Consider the following 18,327-nt stretch of genomic DNA (forward strand, 5'->3'; position numbering starts at 1 on the left):
GCTCAATGTTCATGGATCTCAGTTTACCTGCTGTTTTTAAAAGAAGAAAACTTGGTCCACATTCATTTTGTAGGTTTTTGCAAGTTGTAATGCTGTGTTTTTGCAGTAATAAGCAAAAGAGCAAGAGCAACCTGCTAATTAAGAGGCTGCATTTTTCATTTAGTTGATAGATATACACCTTTCTTAAAATAGGAACATTTTCTTATCTAACTGTCAGATTAGAGGTTCAAAATGATATACTATATTTAGATATGGGCACACTAACAGCCTCATTGAGGAAGCTGGGTGACTGCTGTGTTCAGACTTTGATCAACACACACACACACACACACACACACACACATGCACACACCCGCATGCATATACATTTCTTTTTATTTGTATAACTAATGCTGAAGTGTTCTCCCACTTTAGCTCCTGTGAGATTCCCAGTGCCCACTAAAACATGTTGGCACTGTTGACTAATGTACATCATGTCCGCTTATTTATTTTCCCTGTACAGTCTGCTCTCTTTAATGCTGCTGGCATGCGGAGCTGCGAGCTGTCGGCCTGTTAAACTGAGCAGCAGGCGGCACAGTGAGAGCGACCCCGAAAAACACACCGAGTTCACAGAGTTCAACCACTGTGACCACAGCAAGATACAGATGTGTGAAGTGTACTCAGTTAAAAGTGGGAGGTCTCACTTCTAACTGCTTTCATCCTTATCTAATAAAAACATTTGTCTTTTCTTAGTTTACTTTCTTGTGGGATTTTTTTTCTTTTTTCCGATAACAGCTGTTAGAAAAACGGCTTCGTTTAAAAAAAAGAACGCTCCACTTAAATCTGTCTTTTTAGGTATCAGATTCTCTCCGTCAAAAACGTTCTCCACAAATGAGCTAAACACACAATGTCTTTGTTATAATATCACTTTCTAATGGCTCAGAAGCTCCGCCACAAGCAGTTATTGGCAAATTGGTGATTATCTGGAACATACTGGCATGGACGGTGGAGAAGTAGAGACTGCAGCAGGAGCAGATTCAGCAGCTGTTTTGCTTGACTTTGGATTTGTATTGGACTCAATGGATTTTTAGAGGAGTATTCCTTTAAAGTCTTGTAAAAAACAGACAGATGCATCTTTGGCAATCCCCCAAAAAACTTAATTAAGTAGTTTTTCAGCAGCTTAACCAATAAGCAGTCACCTTGATGCAAAGTACTGCTTTCTCCAGCAGGTAAAGCTCAATGAAATCACTCAAGAGTTATTAAAAAAGGTAGTAAGAAAGGGCCAAAGTTTGAGTTCAGAGGGTCTAATTTAGTTTTGACCCCCAAAAACCAAAGACAATAATCAATATTTCTCAATACCAAAGTGTGCAAATGATCTTGTTAGTGCTCATAAACATCTATATATATTGTAACTACTTGTACACCAAAGGAGGATAGGATTAAAGGTTTTTTTAGGAGTAGGTCCATGTCCAAATTAAGCGTCTAAAATTGTGATATTGGGCTCTATGAATAAAACTGGACTTGATTACATGAATCTGGAGCACCGAGCAGCGACTGAACACTTCGGCTCACCTGTGCGTCCGTTGCCGTTCAGATTTCCTCCGGGACCCTCGGCGTAGATGGCCTCTACTGTGATGTTGTAGGGAGTGTCGGGGAGCAGATTCTGCAGCATGGCGTTGTTTCTGTTCCCAGGAACGACAGTCTGAGGAGCAAAACACCACAAAGTTAAAAGGTTTTCAGCTACCAAAGAAACATTTTAGGCAATAATGAGCGTTGACATCCACAGATTATCCTGAAGTTGTTTCTGGAAAGACACAACGTCACTCTAGCCTGACTTGATTTGTTGTGTGCTTGTCTTGTAGATACATGTAACTAGCAGATGGGGAATGGTCATTTGGGCCGCTGACTGGGAACAGCTGGGCCCATTACGCCCAGTTCCCATAAAAATGGACACCTTGGTCCTTTTGGAGAAACTCTTTCCATGTGTTTTGTTTGGTTCCTTTATCAGTTTTCACACATCCACTCACTGACATTCACATTTTGGTATTAAATGCATGTTTTTGTGCATAAATTAGTTCATTTAAGTGCAGTTTTGGCATCTGAGCCCTTTTTCTGCTATGATCTATAAGCCACTCATGACACATTGGGGGCTCCTCCAAGATTTTAACCTGGGACCTCTCGCACCTCTCATCAAGATGACATGTTGATATGAGTTTTTCAGATGCATAAATAGAGATTATTGGGAATTATCTTTTGGTTTTGATTCGATATGTCTGCCTTTAATACTTTTCTAGTGAACAAATATTCACCCTGACCTCATATGTTCTTTGGGTTCCTCTTACTTATTCATTTTGCACAATGGTCGCTTCCTGTTTATATGAGAGCAGCTCCTTCTCTGGAAACATTCAAAGCCAGATTTGAAACTCACCTGTTTTTCTCTGTCCTATAATATAAAACTAATTATAACCTTCTGACTGATTCGACACCTGTGTTTGTTTTTAACTCTCTCTTTGCAGCCTTGTTGGTTTTATTGCCTTTGTTTTGAATGTTTTGTCTCAATCTGCTGTCTCTCTTTCTTTCTCTCTTCGCTCTCTTCACCCCTCGCTCCTCTTGGACCACCGCCACCGCCATTTCCTCTATCTCACCCCACCCACTCCTACCTAATTTCAAATAAATTGGAATAATTGCTGCCAAAATATTCAAAGCTCAAAAGACACACAAAAAAAAAGAGTATTCAGGGCAGCCCTAATTTTCAAATAGTTATAAGCTGCTCAGTCATTCCCAGACTGCAGAAATCCTTTCATCACTGTCCCTCTGCTGCACTTAGCTGACTCATAATGAACAGGTGCTTCACTAACAAGCACAAGGGGAGCACAGCTGGGCCGCCGCTGCCCTCAACTGCTGCTCCGACTCATTATTTGGGACAATTAATAATGTTATTATGGCCCAAATTATGCTGTTTGTTTAACTGAGCCTGTAATTACTCTCACTAATCGGTGATTTATAAGCTGAATGAGCCAAGGGAATCCTGAGATGTGACTTCATTGCATATGGTGGGAGTCATATCAACAGTTTATCCCAAACAAAAATGCCATTGGTTGATTGTATGAGATAAGCCTGAGAAGTTTAGTTCTGATGCATTTTCTTTGTCAGGTCTTAACAAACACTGAAAATTCCTCAAACAGATGTAAATGTTTTGAGTTTCTTCTGTCGACTTACAAACTCAGTGATGGGGTCTCCGGTCATGGGAGCGTAGGCGATCCTGTACTGCCTCACAGGACCCTCCGCGTGGTCCCAGCCGATGGTGAGGGTGTTGGTGGTGGCGTCAAACACACGCATGTTCCTGGGACCGGCACGGGGCACTGCAACCAAAACACACCAGATTAACATGAGGAACAAAACACTGATGATAGATGGTGAGCTTCTGCATGTTCCAGCAACATCTACCTTAAATTTAAAAGTGAAAAGTGAGTTTTTTCCCCCAATTGTTCTTGTTTTCAAGGGTTTAAATTAGTGTTAATTATATTTAATTATAATTAAGGACTAACTAGAACCACCTCAAGTCAATTTAACTAATTACTGTTGCAAGTAACATCAAAAGGATCCCCATTAGCTATTACAGGTGGTAATACCTACTCTTCAAACTATAATAAAATAATATAAAACACATACTGTACATATCTCCTCTCCATCTACACTATACACCAAGGGAGGAGTTAGATAAATATGATTAACAGTATATATTTATGACAACAGATAATTCAATTATTTGTCATGTTTGCAAGATGCGTTTTTAGACTTTCTACCTTTTAGTTTCTGTGATCCTTAAAGGTAGAGAGTTAAAAATGCATACGTAGAACTGTTTTGTCTGATTATTAAAGGGAGTGTAGATATTATGCACAATATCAATATATCTAAAACCTGAATATACATGACAGTTTCTACATGAACCATGAAGGCACCCTTGAAACTTGTCCAACTGTCAATAATAAAAACTGACTACTTTTTAAAATAGTTTCTCCTTCAACAGTCTCTGGAAAGCTGCTAAAATGATGTGTAATCGATCAGTGTCTTATCAAAGCTAACGAGCTAATGCTAACGTAATTTCGGTAGATTTGGTGTGTATCTTTTTTGTGGTTAATAAAGTGATTGATTGTAGAGTTTACAGGACTCCAGCAGCAGTGTTAAAGGTAGTTATAGCTCAGTTTGATAGTCAGTATGTTAAATTAATGAGACTTTAATGAGATTTTGACTAGTTTTGACAACTTGACTTGACTGCAAAGTATTTGGAGCAAAAGGCATTGTGTTCTTTTAAAAGTCACCAAGCAAACAGAGACAGAAGCTACCTGGATGTAACTCCAATTTTAGCACACAATAGAAAAAGAAATAGAGCTAACCAGTACAACATAAGGTAAGAAAACAAAGATAATGCCATTTACACATTTCTAAAGCTCCAGGATGTGAACTACTTATGAAATTCCTAATATTTGGGGCAAAGTAGGATCCTCTGTAGTAGCTGTTTGTTTTATGGTCACCAACATATGTAAACCATAGTTTTGAAGCACCACTAAATCATTAAGTGCCACTCATTATGAGCTAGATGAATAGTTAAGATGGACTCTTCTGCAGTGTATACAGCTCGCTCTATGACTCTGTGTCCTTCCGCGTAGATCTAAACAGCCTTCAGCATGAGTCGATGACTTTGATTGTATACAGTGTCAACATGTGAGATTGTTGTTGCAGCGCTTACGTGTTTTGCCGTTGCCGTTCACGGGCGTTCCCTCGCCGTCGGCGTACAGAGGTGCGACGGTGATTGAGTAAGGAGTGTCCGGGATCAGGTTGTCCAGGAAGGCGTTGTTAATATTTCCTGACACCAGGACCTTTTTGGAGAAGAAACCAAAGGGTCAAAACACAAATATAGACCTCATCATCATCATCATCATCATCATCATCATCCTTTCAGACTATTCAAATGAGCCTCGTCAGAGATTACATAGAGATCTGGCAGCGGTAATGTACATAATGACCTCACTGCTCATCCCTCATCCAGTTATCTCTCGGCCCCCTTCTGCTGCCAAGGTTTTACTGAAACACTAACAAAGACCTGGGAGGTTAGACGCCAAACAAATAATTCATTCAGTAAGTGGACCGACTGATAAACAGTTTCTGCGAGGAAGCGGCTGGAGAGTGCGGAGTCTGTCAGCGGCTCCCAGCAGGTTCTGACACGTAGCGCGACGTGTTTTCTAACAACAAGGACGACTGCAGCCCGTCTCTTGTCACTGGGATTATCACGGCATCTATCCTCTTCTTTTCAGCCGGGGTTACGAGCCATGAAAATCAGAGGTGTTACATCATGGGAAATATATCTGCTGCTTGAACTCGAGTCCCCCCTCATTGAGAGATGTTGTTTTGGTTAAAGCAAATATCTCAAAGAGTTTTGGGCCCAAATCTTCTGGCACGTCGGACCATGAAATAGGTTCCTCACTGATGATGTAGTGGTTGAGATCCCTCAACTGGAAGCGCATATACGCCTGCTGGACTTGGGTCAAATCCCTCCGGTACACTCCAATGCAAGGCCAACGGACTGGCCACTGTCCTTTTAAAACACAATTAATTGCTTCAGATTGAGGGTTAGTCATACTGTCATTTCCTGAAGGCTCTCAAGGGTTAAGATTCAACTCACTGGTTGAGTTAAATCTCAATGGGTGGAGCCAAAGAATCCCAGTTTGTTCTGGGTTTATTAATGGGAGTTTTGACTGGAGATGCATTCACCGTGTTAAAGAAATGAGTCGTCTTGTTCCCATCATGACAGTGAATTACAGAAAATACAACGTCATTGGCTATTTCTGAAAATGGAACAAGTTATTTTCAATCCTGTGGCAACAGTTCGAACACAGAACATATTGTGTACTCGACTTTTCCCGAAAATATAACCTCACAAGTTCCTTTTGCGGACATTTAACTTAATTATAGAGCAAGACAATAATAATATTAAGCTTAATGGTTTGTTCAGACAGTACGTGAAGCAAAATGTCACCTTGCGTCATTCGCACCTTGACAGCTGAACCATTTCCGGACAAGATTAATGATTTTGGGATGATGTGTTTAACGTAAATGGGGGTAATGCTCAGGTGTCCACATACTTTTGTCCAGAGTGTATATTTTCTTAACTTTACACTCAAAACACTGAGATTTAACTCAATAAGATAGTTTACTTTTGTATAGCCCTTTAAACATATCACTACACTTAATTCCTCTGTTGCTTAATAGACTTAAAGGAGCTTCAGGGTCTGAATTAATACATCTGTGATGTAAAACAAAGCCTGCTTGAGCTTAATTACATTAAATGAGTCATAAAGAGTTGGTGAATCTTTGTATTTCTGAGCTCATCTTTGTGTCTCTTCTGTCTTTGCCAAACCAGCTTCCTCTCAGACCAAACAAAATCAAACTTAATGAAAATAAAATACGGCAGAAGTGAAAATAGAGGAAATGGTGACTACATGGGACAATAAACTATACAGCACTGTTAGCATCAAAGCTGATACTTAATCATCAAAACACCCTCATTAGATTACAGCCTTATGGCCTCAAAACCTCAACCATAGGAGCTTTCACTGATGTCAGTCACAGATGTGTCTGCCGTGCAGCATTTCCAAACTTCAGTCACCGAGTTCAAACTCTTTGTGAGGAAAGAAAGCCCCCTTCTCTCTTTCTCCCTGTGATCCAGATATTTGCACCGGAGCATGAAATCAGTGCTGATGGAGAGATACAAAAAAGCTGACAAGTCATGATTTCCATATTTTAAGAGCATCACCACAATTACTGCTGTGCAAACATCTGTGCGACATCTACGCGAACGAACGCTTAATGAAACAAATATCAGGGGGGGGCGACCAAATGGGACCACCTGTTGTTTCCATGACAGAGTGTCCTGGTGAAAGCAGTGACTGTGCATTGATTTAAGTTTAATTAGATGTGGAGGAGAGAGAGAGAGAGGGGGGGGGGGACGTAAGAGAGATTTAAGATGGAGATTAATAATTTCAACCACAGTTGGTGATGTAATACAATCCACACTCCATATAAAGACCTACAGTGGAAAATAAAAGTACAGAGGCTGGATAAACTCATAGTCGAGCCTTTGTTATGAAGACCCAAGTCCAGACCGGCAAGTCTCAAGTCAAGACCAGAGAGTCTCGGGTCAAGGGTTAGAGTTAGGGTTAGGTTTCTCTCTGTTTTATGTCGTTATTGATTTAATATCTTTGGGTTTGGAGCTTTGGATCAGACATATCTGAAGACATCTGAAACTGTCACCTTGGGGTCTAAGGACATTTTTTTCAAGTTAATAATGACAATAATAATTAGTTGCAGCTCTATCTGTCCTTTGTTGGACCAAACCTGCTGGTGGAATGAGCTAATTCCCCCCTTTCTTTTTTTTCTAATGTAATTTCACTGATTTTAATTGGATTTTTTGGTGCTGCCTCACATCTAGCAATGAGTTGTTTTGTACTGAAATTAATATTTAATTACCTGACCTCACCAGCAGATGTTTATGAGTGTTTAAAGTAAGATACCATTCCAGATGTTGCTGTTTTCTGTCTTTACATTCTGAGCTGTAATCCTTTTTTCCTCTGTGAGTAGAGACAGCGATCTCAGGGGAGGGACGGAGGAAGAGGAGGAGGAGGGGGAAACCACCACCTCCTCCTCCTCCTCCTCCGTCCCTCGAGGCAAATTCTGCCACTAGTGTGTTTTAACAGCCAGGAGAAAGTTACTCACCGAGCCTGAGGATGTGGCTCCGCTCAGGGAGTTGAAAGTGACTCGGTACTGCTGAACCAGGCCTGTGGCGGGCTCCCAGCGCACGTTCAGGCTGTTGGGGGTTGGGTTGTACACCTGGATGTTCCTGGGTGGTATCCGTGGGACTGTTGGGGTCACAGAGGTTAAGAGAAAGTGAAGTTAGGAGGGAGGAAGGAGGAGGAGGAGTGTTGACTTTCTTCACTTAGCAACGCCAAACATCAAAACCAAGGGCTCATTCCAAGTGCATCCCATTTTAGGACCCAGAAAATGACGGCCGACGCTGATGAATTTACAAACACAAGTGATTACATTCCTGAAAATGTCACTGTTAGGAAGTGAAGAGCTAAACAGAGCAGGAGTTGAACGTCACGCCAAGAATTTCAATTGTCAGTTTTTGATGGTTTTTTTTGCATTTTTAAAAAGCTACGGCTCAAATTTTAAACACCGAAACTCTTCAAAACTGAAATGAGATAAAAAAGAGAGAAAATAAATCTGTTGCTTTTCACTTTTTACAGTTAGATCTGCTAATTAAAGCAAGCTGATTTGAGCTGGAATAACTTGAACTGTTTTGATACCACTGAATCTTTGGCTTTTATCAAGAGAAGAAAAAAAAAAGGTTTAACAGAGGATTAAATTGTCTCTGCGATGGGACAAACTGGAGATCGAATACGAATGCTGAGTGCAGCAAAAGCCTCCTGCAGCAAAGTCATTTTATAGTGTCTATGTGGAGAATGTGTAGAGAGAAGTAGCAAAGTTTTGGGTTTATGTAAAAGCCCTTAACTTCCCTTTTAAACCAAACCAGATGTGCATATTCCCTTGGTTCTTGGAGCTTTAGCCCAATAAAAAAAAACAAAAAAAAAACTAGATGCAGTAGGTAGATGAAGACGGAGCCTCCACTTCGATAAGGACAAAGCCTCCAGAGCAAAACCAGCTCCCTTATGTTGTATAACCTCATTAAAAACTCATCATTTAATACCTTTAAAATAGAGACGACACAGTTTGACAGGATGTTTGCCTTTGGTCATCCAAGGACAAAATTACCATCTATCCTTCAGAGAGATTTGGTAATTAGTTCTAATCTTATGTTATTAATCATTTTATTGCAGTAAGCGCCACATTTTTCCCTCGGTTTTTTTGGGGTTTTTTTGGAACGAAACGCCGCTTCACTCCAGACAAAATGTGACAAATTCCTCCCGGGACGTAAACAGTAAAACTGGACTGTGTTAGTGGTAATAAAAGATGATTAACGTCAGCAGACAGACTCATATTCATTTATAGAATTACTCACAGAGTGTGTCACTGCTGTGATGGAGAGGTGGTCCGACCTGCCAGCAGACACACTGGTTCACCCCTCACCTAGCTTAGCTTAGCTTAGCTCCTGCTAAACTATCCTCATTGACGTAAATTAAGTCATTAAAAGCAATAACGCAACTTTTTCCAAACAAATAAATGTCTGTGTTGCTCTTCGCAGTGATGGACACCATTAGCAAGCTAACAGTTGGTAATGGATGAAATGGTGTAAAATAAAGAATGAAGCAAAGATCTGGCAGAGCTCGACTGTGTCAGCAATATGAGCCTGAGCTCAGAGGTGTAAGTTGACCTCCTTTGTTGGAATATTAAATAATAGCTTAACGTAAGTAGAGGTTGTGGCAAGTGTGGGTGACGATTCAATATCTATCTATCTATCTATCTATCTATCTATCTATCTATCTATCTATCTATCTATCTATCTATCTATCTATCTATCTATCTATCTATCCACCTATCTATCTATCTATCCACCTATCTATCTATCTATCTATCTATCTATCTATCTATCTATCCATCCACCTATCTATCTATCTATCTATCTATCTATCTATCTATCTATCTATCTATCTATCTATCTATCTGTCTGTCTGTCTGTCTGTCTGTCTGTCTGTCTGTCTGTCTGTCTGTCTGTCTGTCTATCTATCTATCTATCTATCTATCTATCTATCTATCTATCTATCTGTCTGTCTGTCTGTCTGTCTGTCTATCTATCCATCCACCTATTTATCTATCTATCTATCTATCTATCTATCTATCTATCTATCTATCTATCTATCCATCCACCTATCTATCTATCTATCTATCTATCTATCTATCTATCTATCTATCTATCTATCTATCTACCTATCTATCTATCTATCTATCTATCTATCTATCTATCTATCTATCTATCTATCTATCTATCCATCCACCTATCTATCTATCTATCTATCTATCTATCTATCTATCTATCTATCTATCTATCTATCTATCTATCTATCTATCTATCTATCTATCTATCTAGTGGCCTAAGTTTGTTACTTTACATCCACCTGAAGTCATTTTTCCAAGTGTCTGAGTCACTAAACCGACTTCCTAACATCCTGTGAGTTTCTATTTTCTACTTTCTACTTTTAATAAATTGTCTGAGTCAAGCATAGACTGAAATATGAGGGGAAACCTCTCCGCACTGAGCCCGAAACAAAACCCAAACACATTTCACAACTGCTACGGGCTCCAAAAATTGTGCCCGGCAGCCAAATGTTTGCCCCTGTCTGGCTCACGGTCAAATTTCATCACATCACACCTGGATGACAAACACACCCACACACACACACACAGGCATCCAACCTAACCCAGACGAGAAATAAAATGTTGTGTCTAATGTCTGGAACAGTTTGTGGAATCGCTGGAGAACGTCGTTCCACAGCTCTCCAATTAAAAAAAAAAAAAAAAAGAGAAAACCCCAGGATGCATTTCTGCTGACTGAGCATGGCACGCCATCTGGGAGGAAACACAACCAACGCAAACAACGGGACGTCAACCCCACACAAAACGCCAAACGCCAACCAGCCGCTAAGGCAGCTCTCTAAACATAAAGAATCCAGTCTGAGAGTGAAAGTGTTTCTTCTTCATCCAGAGTCTTCAAGTTACCAGCAGTAGTTTTTTTTATATTGTCTTTGTTTTATTTTGTGCTATCAATCACTTTGAAAGAAGAAAAGCTTTACTTCTGTTACTCCTCCTGGGAGCAGAGTTAAGGCTTTTTGTGTGATATAGGAGTTTTGGCTAATTCTGCAGATTACAGTGCTTTTTCCACTGAGGTCTAAAGCTCAGATGGGAGATAATGTTTGTCTATAAAGACGTTTTCTGATGTCTTTGCAGAAAGACTAGAAGCGAGGAGACTGGTGAGTGACTTCAAATGCAGAAGACTCACATTAAGGTTCACATTAGGACGATAAATCAACTAAACATTTATCTTGGTTAACCCAGAGGTGCATCAACATGTTGGTATTATTAACTATTGTTTATGTCAGCGGAGGAATGACTCTCTGCTCTGTTTCTCTTCAGTGCTGTACTGTCGCAGCTGCTCTGTACAAAACCGCAATCTTTAACCTTGTTTGCCTCGTGAGGTGATGGGTGGAAGTCTCGCTGCAGGGAAGTTTGACTCAACTTACCTTCACAGCATGTCGAGTATCATCTAAACAGCTTTAAATCTACTGGATGCAGAAGGTTTGTTCACACTAAAGATCTCAGATGGATCTCGTATTATATTGAGTACAACCTGCTTTACATAATAAGCCTTTAATATTAACCCTCCTGTTGTCCTCGAGTCAAGGAAGGAAGGGAGGAAGGAAGAAGGAAGGAAGGGAGGAAGAAGGAAGGAAGGGAGGAAGAAGGAAGGAAAGGAGGAAGGAAAGGAGGAAGGAAGGGAGGAAGAAGGAAGGAAGGAAGGAAAGGAGGGAGGAAGGAAGGAAGGGAGGGAAGAAGAAGGAAGGAAGGAAGGAAGGAGGGAAGGAAGGAAGGGAGGAAAGGAAAGGAAGGAAGGAAGGAAGGTAGGGGGGAGGGAGGAAAAAAGGAAGGAGGGATGGAGAAAGGACAAGAGGAAGGGCGGAAGGAAGGAAGGAAAGAAGGAAGGGAGGAAGGTAGGGGGACGAAAGAAAGAGAAAAGGCGGGAGGAAAGAAGGAAGGGAGGAAGAAAAGAAAAGAGAGGGAGGAAAGAAAGAGAAGGAGGGAGAAAAGGAAGGAAGGGAGGAAGAAGGAAGGAAGGATGGAAGGGAGGAAGAAGGAAGGAAAGGAGGAAGGACAGGAAGGAAGGAAAGAAGGAACAGTCAAAACAGACGGGGTCAATTTGACCCGGGAGGACGGCACGAAGGTTAAGAAAGAGTTGCATTATGGGTTGTTTTAATGCATGTCTACCATAAAAGAAACGCCGCCGTGGAGGATTTAATGAATTCCTAATCAATTATAAAGCTTTTCCTACAATCTTTATTGTAGAAATTTACTTTTTCAATTTAAAAAAAGGAGCCTTGGATCATTTTTCAATCACTCGCTATGTTCCTGTCCAATTTTATGAAAGGTCAGTGTTCGAGGACTTACGTGTCTTTCCGTTGTCAGACTGGCGCAGACCTTCTCCCTCTGGGTAAACGGGAACCACGGTAACGGTGTAGGGAGTGTCTGACAGCAGGTTCCTCAGTGTGGTGCTGGTGGTGCCGCCTGATACTTGCTCCTGCTCGCACATGAACAGGGAGAAATATCATCAGTAAAAACGGGTCTATTATCTATTCTGAAGTTATAGAAATTAATATAAAAAACATGCAAAAACTGAATGAACTGCACTTATTCAAACTGTCTTGCTCGAAGGAAAGGAGAGGCGAGAGATTAAACCCTCGTAGTTATAGTCGGAGAAAAACAAATGCCATTAAAGAGTTTTTTGAGTTTGTTTGTTTTGGGTTTTTTTGCCATAATAAACAAAAATCTCCCAAACCAGCTGCATTTATTTAAAACATCAATGAGCAAAATTAATTTAATGAGACTGCATCATTCTGAGTCATATGATTTGCATGGTAATTATTTATTTTAACATTTTCTGCTCATTATGATAGCTGTGATCACTGTATCTGCTTTGGAGCATTGTGTTATGTGATCCAGTGATGTTTATTTCTTGTGTATTGAGCACCAATTGCAAACAATCTGTTTTTATTATTTCTGCTCTGAGGGAGACCCTGTGAGGTAGAAACGTTTTAAGCGATATGCCTGACTTAATAAAGGCTTTTAATATAACTAAGGACAAGATTTCTGATGTCAAATCTTATGATGATTATATAAATGCATCACGTGTTGAATAAAAACTCAGACTGTACCGTTTATTCTGACATGTAAGATAAGATAAGACAACTTCATTCCCACTTATTACACATATTTATGGAAATTATGCTCATTGCCTCATTTAAATGAAACTATACCTCATTTTTGAGTTAACACCTGTTGACCCAAGGAGAACAGAAGGGGTTAAAAAGTAGAGATGGGGTTGTGAGAAATGTGGAAATCATTTTAAATGTTGTGAGCTGATGGGGAAAGTAATCTTGGGACTGATTTTATACACCTGCATTCATGTGTTATGGTCCATTAAAAGAATTACAGATACTCCAACAAGACACTTTAGATACTCTTCTTTATATGAACTCTGTGATGACTTGTGTTTGTCTGTGTTTTTGCTGTTTTTATGGTCTTATATGATTTAATCTGTTTTTTTTTAATTGGTTTTCTTTCTTCTACTTCATTGATTATATGTTTTTTATTGCCTTTGTTTTTAATGTTTGCATGTTTTTTATGGTCTATTAAAAAATAAGTAGTAACAGTCGGTCTGATGCCTCACCATGTCCTCAGCGCCGCCGGATGCAGGCACGTAGAAGATGCGGTACTGGCGGACGTTGCCCTCCGCCGGCTCCCAGCGCACCTTGAGGGAGCTGGTGGTGGGATCGGTCACCTGCAGGTTCTTGACTCCGCCAAGCATCTCTGTCAACACAAACACAGAGACATTACACGATTGTCAATTTCCTGCGTTAAGAGTTACGGCCCGAGTCGGGTCAAAGCTACAAATTATTGCCGATAATGTTTGTTTTGACCTTGTCGGAGCGCCAGATGTTGAGGTAAGAGCCTCGGGGCGGTAAAGTGTCAATCACAGGAAAATGACATCTGCTGACTTTTAAATACTTTTCTTTGGTTATCTAAACTTCCTGCTCCTGCCATTACACCAGATTCTCTTGTTAGTGCTTTGTTTGTTTCATATTTATAACATAGAGACCCTGAGGCTTTTCTTTGATAATCTTACCTCCCGATAATAACTTATTTAGTTTTAAATCTTATTTTCTTCATACAGCAAATGTCAGAATCTTACATTTAACCCTCCTGTTGTCTTCGAGTGAAGGATGGAAGGGAGGATGGAAGGGAGGAAGAAGGAAGGAAAGGAGGAAGGAAGGGAAGGAGGGAGGAGGAAAGAAGGTAGGAGGGAAAGGAAGGAAGTACGGAGGAAAGAAGGAAGAAAGGTAGGAGGGAAGGAGGGAGGAAAAAGGAAGGAGGGATGGAGAAAGGACAAGAGGAAGGGAGGAAGGAAGGAAAGAAGGAAGGGGGGAAAGTAGGGGGGAGTAGAAAGATAGAAGGAGGGAGGAAAGAAGGAAGAGAGGAAGGAAAGAAAGGAGGGAGGGAGGAAGGAAGGAAGGAAGGAGGGAGGAAGGAAAGAGAGAAGGAAAAAAGGAAGGAGGGAGGGAGGAAGGAAGGAGGGAAGGAAAGAAGGAAGGAGGGAAGGAAAGAAGGAGGGAGGAAGGAAGGAGAGAAGGAAAGAAGGGAGGAGGGAGGGAGGAAGGAAGGAATGAAGGAAAGACAGAGGGAGGGAGGAAGGAAGGACAGAAGGAAGGAAGGAGGGAGGAAGGAAGGAGGGTGGGAGGAAGGAAGGACAGAAGGAAGGAAAGAAAGAACAGTCAAAACAGACGGGGTCAGTTTGACCCGGGAGGACGACACGAAGGTTAAGAGTTAAAACCTTCAAACTGTGTTTTCAGCTGCTAAACTTTGGCCGAACTCACTCGTCTTGCCGTTCTCCGACACGTGTTTCCCCTCGGCGTCGGGGTAAACAGGCACCAACGTCACTTTGTACTCGGTGTCCGGCTTCAGGTCTCTAAGCATCGTGTTTGTCGTCATTCCCGATACCTGAGTCTGTGAAGAACAAACACACAAGATAACCTGTCAGCCAAAGGAATCTCAACCATGTAAACACGACTTTTCTACTTTCAGCTAATCCAGGGTTGCTATTTATTTATCAGCTCTTCACTGCAGCTACATGATGTTCCGACTGAGTGAAATATTCAATCTCAATGTTTTTATACTTTATACACATTTGACATATTTGGCATCTCCTCTAGCATGTCACAAGATTTGAGCAACACATCTCAAATTCTTCTCTTATTTTTGGATTGCTCCATCTCGAAACCAAATTGAATCTTCTTCCACTTGTTTTTGCTGAAAGAACAAAGTCTGGTGATATTTTTCTTCTTATTGTTGAGAGATTTCACGAAAGGATCAACAAACTTCATGTGGAATAACACCAACCTGATCCTTTAATGCCTCTCTGAGGGCTCAAACCAGGTATTATTCAATTTATTTGAATATCAGCACTGAGATTCAACAGAGAGGAAAATCATTTTAACCATCAGGCAAATCTCAAAACTGATTCTATTGAGATTCTTCTCTGCTTCAGCTCGGAGTAAAGTTTAGTTTAATTCATTTCGTTCTTTACCTTGGAAGCTGTTCTGGAGCTTTCAATCATATCGCACTGTCTTCGTCAGCACTTTCCTGGCATATAAAGACTCTACATTAAAACCATCTGATGTTGGAGATCAATCCACAGCTACTGTAAATAAACCTTGTGGTTGAGCTTGTTTTGTCAACTAGTTTAATCCAGTTTACTTGGATCACCGTTGGCTCCTGTCATAGCACTTGGTAATCTTCTTGAAAGCCCACAAAGACTTATCCACAATCAACATCTGAGACATTTAAAAAAAAACAAATCAATTGGAGACAATATAAGTATGGGAAAAAACTTGGATATCTTTTTCTTTTTTCATCATCATCCCACATTAAAAACTGACCATGCTCTCAGGTCCTCCGTTCACAGGGGCGTAGATGACTTTGTACTGCCTGACGTCGCCCTCGGCCGGCTCCCATCGAACCCTGAGGGAGTTGGTGGTGGGGTCGGTCACCTGGAGGTTCTTCACCCCGCCCAGCGGTTCTGAAAGAGACGAGAGAGACATCACAATCTGGAACAACTGCTGCACGTAAACCTCCACAGGATGGCTCGAGTTCGCCTCATCAAGGTAATCCAGATGTCTCAAATATCGGGGAGGTTGTCAATCAAAGAGGATTGTCCTTTCCTCTCCTGCGTCTGTCTAAACTTTCTGGTATTTGCAGGCACAGACATCTCTATTAAAATGCCTCTGAGGGGGAAAAAAGGTTTGAATAACTGCTGCAAATAATCCTTTGCATTTGTTTTATCCTGCAGGGTGCACCAGATGGGTGGCTTTACCACATCAGGAGGATCCAGATGTATCAGAGGGGGGGGGGGGGGGGGTTGCCTAAACTTTCTGGCATTCATTATGTTCTTTTGTGAGCCACAAACATCCATAAAAAACAAGCTCTGTACCTCTTGTTCTCAACCTCAAGCATCTTGTCTTTAAGGTGTTTTTTTGGATTTTAGCCCATTAACAATAAACTGAGTCTACATTACATCGCATGCAGACGTTCAGATGGTTTCAGTTCATTTCAGCACTCTGTAAAAAACGACTTTTTTGCCAAGTTATGTTACTGTAGTTTGGTTTCGCTGTTTCGTGTGGAGACCGTTTTTTAAAACCGTGTCGCAACAACCACGAGTCAGCTGCAGAAAACATTTATATCTACCAGTTATGCTGTTATGAACACATCATTCAAGTTGTCTTTAAATGATTTCGGGTCACATTGCAGCACGTACCAACCGACTATTCAGTCATTACTTCATCATAATAGGGAAGTAAAAATACCATTTGAGGGTCTTTAATGGCCTAAAACTTGTAAAAATTGGTGTTAAAGGACCTTTAAAATAGTATTTTATTGGGTTTGTGAAACTGTCTGGTATCTTGCTAAAAATAAGTATTTAATCCGTCCTTCAGGGTGGAGTTTAGCAACTTTAACAGGGGTTTAAAGAACGTTGCCAATCAGAGAAAAATGCACTTTGTTTACTCTCAGAAACATCCCTGTCTGGATCCTATCTGCTGAACTCCGACACAAACAATCCAACACAAAAGCATGAAGGGTATTTTCAGATTTGATTATTTGAATCTCTGTGGAACAATACACACACACACACACACACACACACACACACACGGCTTCAGGAATGTGAGCCGAATTTCTCGATATGATTCACTCACTTGTCTTTCCGTTCTCGCTCTGCCGTATGCCCTCCGTGTCCGGGTAGACGGGAACAACGGTCACATTGTAGACGGTGTCGGGGTCCAGGTTCCTCAGGATGGTGCTGGTGGTGCCTCCTGATAACTCCTCCTGTTTCGACAAAACGTTTAAAAAAAAACAACCTGCGTCAGCACCGTAACAGCTTGATCTGATTATGGAGAGCATGAATGACGAGACAGTGAACAGAGCTGGAGCTGAATTCAAGCTTTAAGAGGCTGCTGACAGCTTGTAAGAACCAGGCTGTCTGGGATAAACCTCAAATCAAAAGTCTCTACCATTCGTTCTTCTCCTCCTGGCTGAGCTACGTAGAACAGCTTGTAGGTTCGGACGTTGCCCACTGCGGGTTCCCAGCGGACTGTCAGAGAGCTGATGGTCGGGTCGGTCACCTGCAAGTTCTTCACTCCACCCAAAGGATCTGAGAAAGAAGAGCAGTTAGTTAAAGCAGGCTGGAGATAACGCTGGCGGGATTAGTCCATTCATTAAGGACTGTAGATGTTTTACTGTCAATAAATCCTAAACAAAAAGATTTAAAAAATCAACATTACATTAACAAGAAGTTTGATATAGATCATTCCTTTGTGCTGCAGAGGACACACACTTGAGTTTATTTAGACTCAAACACCACACACACACACACACACACACACACACACACACACACACACACACACACACACACACACACACACACACACACACACACACACACACACACACACACACACACACACACCGTCCTGCTGCCAGAAATACTCACGAGAAAATCAAATGGATTCATCTGTTGCTGAAAATAGTCTCCAACTAATGAGGCATTTCCTCCTGTTTGAGACGCAGTGGCTAAATATGTTCACCTTTATCCTTCTTGTTAGTAATTTATTTTAACTGTTTTGTATTTTCTCCTAACCTATTGTTCTTTTATTATTTATCTTATTTAAAATTAACGAGTCACCTTGTTTTAATTTGGATATATTACATGTATCTTGGTGTGCGTTAGTCTTCCAACCATCCAGTATGTTTGTCAGTCGCTTATAAAGCACTTTAAATTGCATTTTACTTGTATGAAAGATGCTATCGAAATAAAGTTTCATTGATTGATTGATTGATTGATTGATTGATTGTCTCCAGGTCAAAACATAAGTAATAAACACACATGCTTTAGAATATGTTTCCTAGGAGTACTTACCAGCTAATTTACATTTTACTTATATATTCAGTGACAGAGCATCTTGTGAAGTTAAGCTTTACACCAAAGGAATCTTAAAAAGACTATTT

At 40.8% G+C, this 18,327-nt stretch overlaps 1 protein-coding gene across 1 annotated transcript in view; it reads right to left on the minus strand.

The window, feature by feature from the left end:
- Positions 1 to 18,327, minus strand: part of col12a1b (collagen, type XII, alpha 1b) — a 158,413-nt gene that overhangs the window by 51,444 nt on the left and 88,642 nt on the right. The window contains exons 39-48 of the mRNA XM_062436907.1: positions 17,331 to 17,470; positions 17,016 to 17,145; positions 15,702 to 15,841; positions 14,640 to 14,769; positions 13,436 to 13,575; positions 12,157 to 12,286; positions 7,753 to 7,895; positions 4,730 to 4,859; positions 3,199 to 3,341; positions 1,552 to 1,681 (exon numbers count right to left, since the gene is read on the minus strand). Coding sequence (XP_062292891.1) covers positions 1,552 to 1,681; positions 3,199 to 3,341; positions 4,730 to 4,859; positions 7,753 to 7,895; positions 12,157 to 12,286; positions 13,436 to 13,575; positions 14,640 to 14,769; positions 15,702 to 15,841; positions 17,016 to 17,145; positions 17,331 to 17,470 — 1,356 coding nt within the window. The remainder of the gene's footprint in view (positions 1 to 1,551; positions 1,682 to 3,198; positions 3,342 to 4,729; positions 4,860 to 7,752; positions 7,896 to 12,156; positions 12,287 to 13,435; positions 13,576 to 14,639; positions 14,770 to 15,701; positions 15,842 to 17,015; positions 17,146 to 17,330; positions 17,471 to 18,327) is intronic.

Source organism: Scomber scombrus, chromosome 17, assembly GCF_963691925.1.
Source record: "Scomber scombrus chromosome 17, fScoSco1.1, whole genome shotgun sequence".
Taxonomy (NCBI): Eukaryota; Metazoa; Chordata; class Actinopteri; order Scombriformes; family Scombridae; genus Scomber; species Scomber scombrus.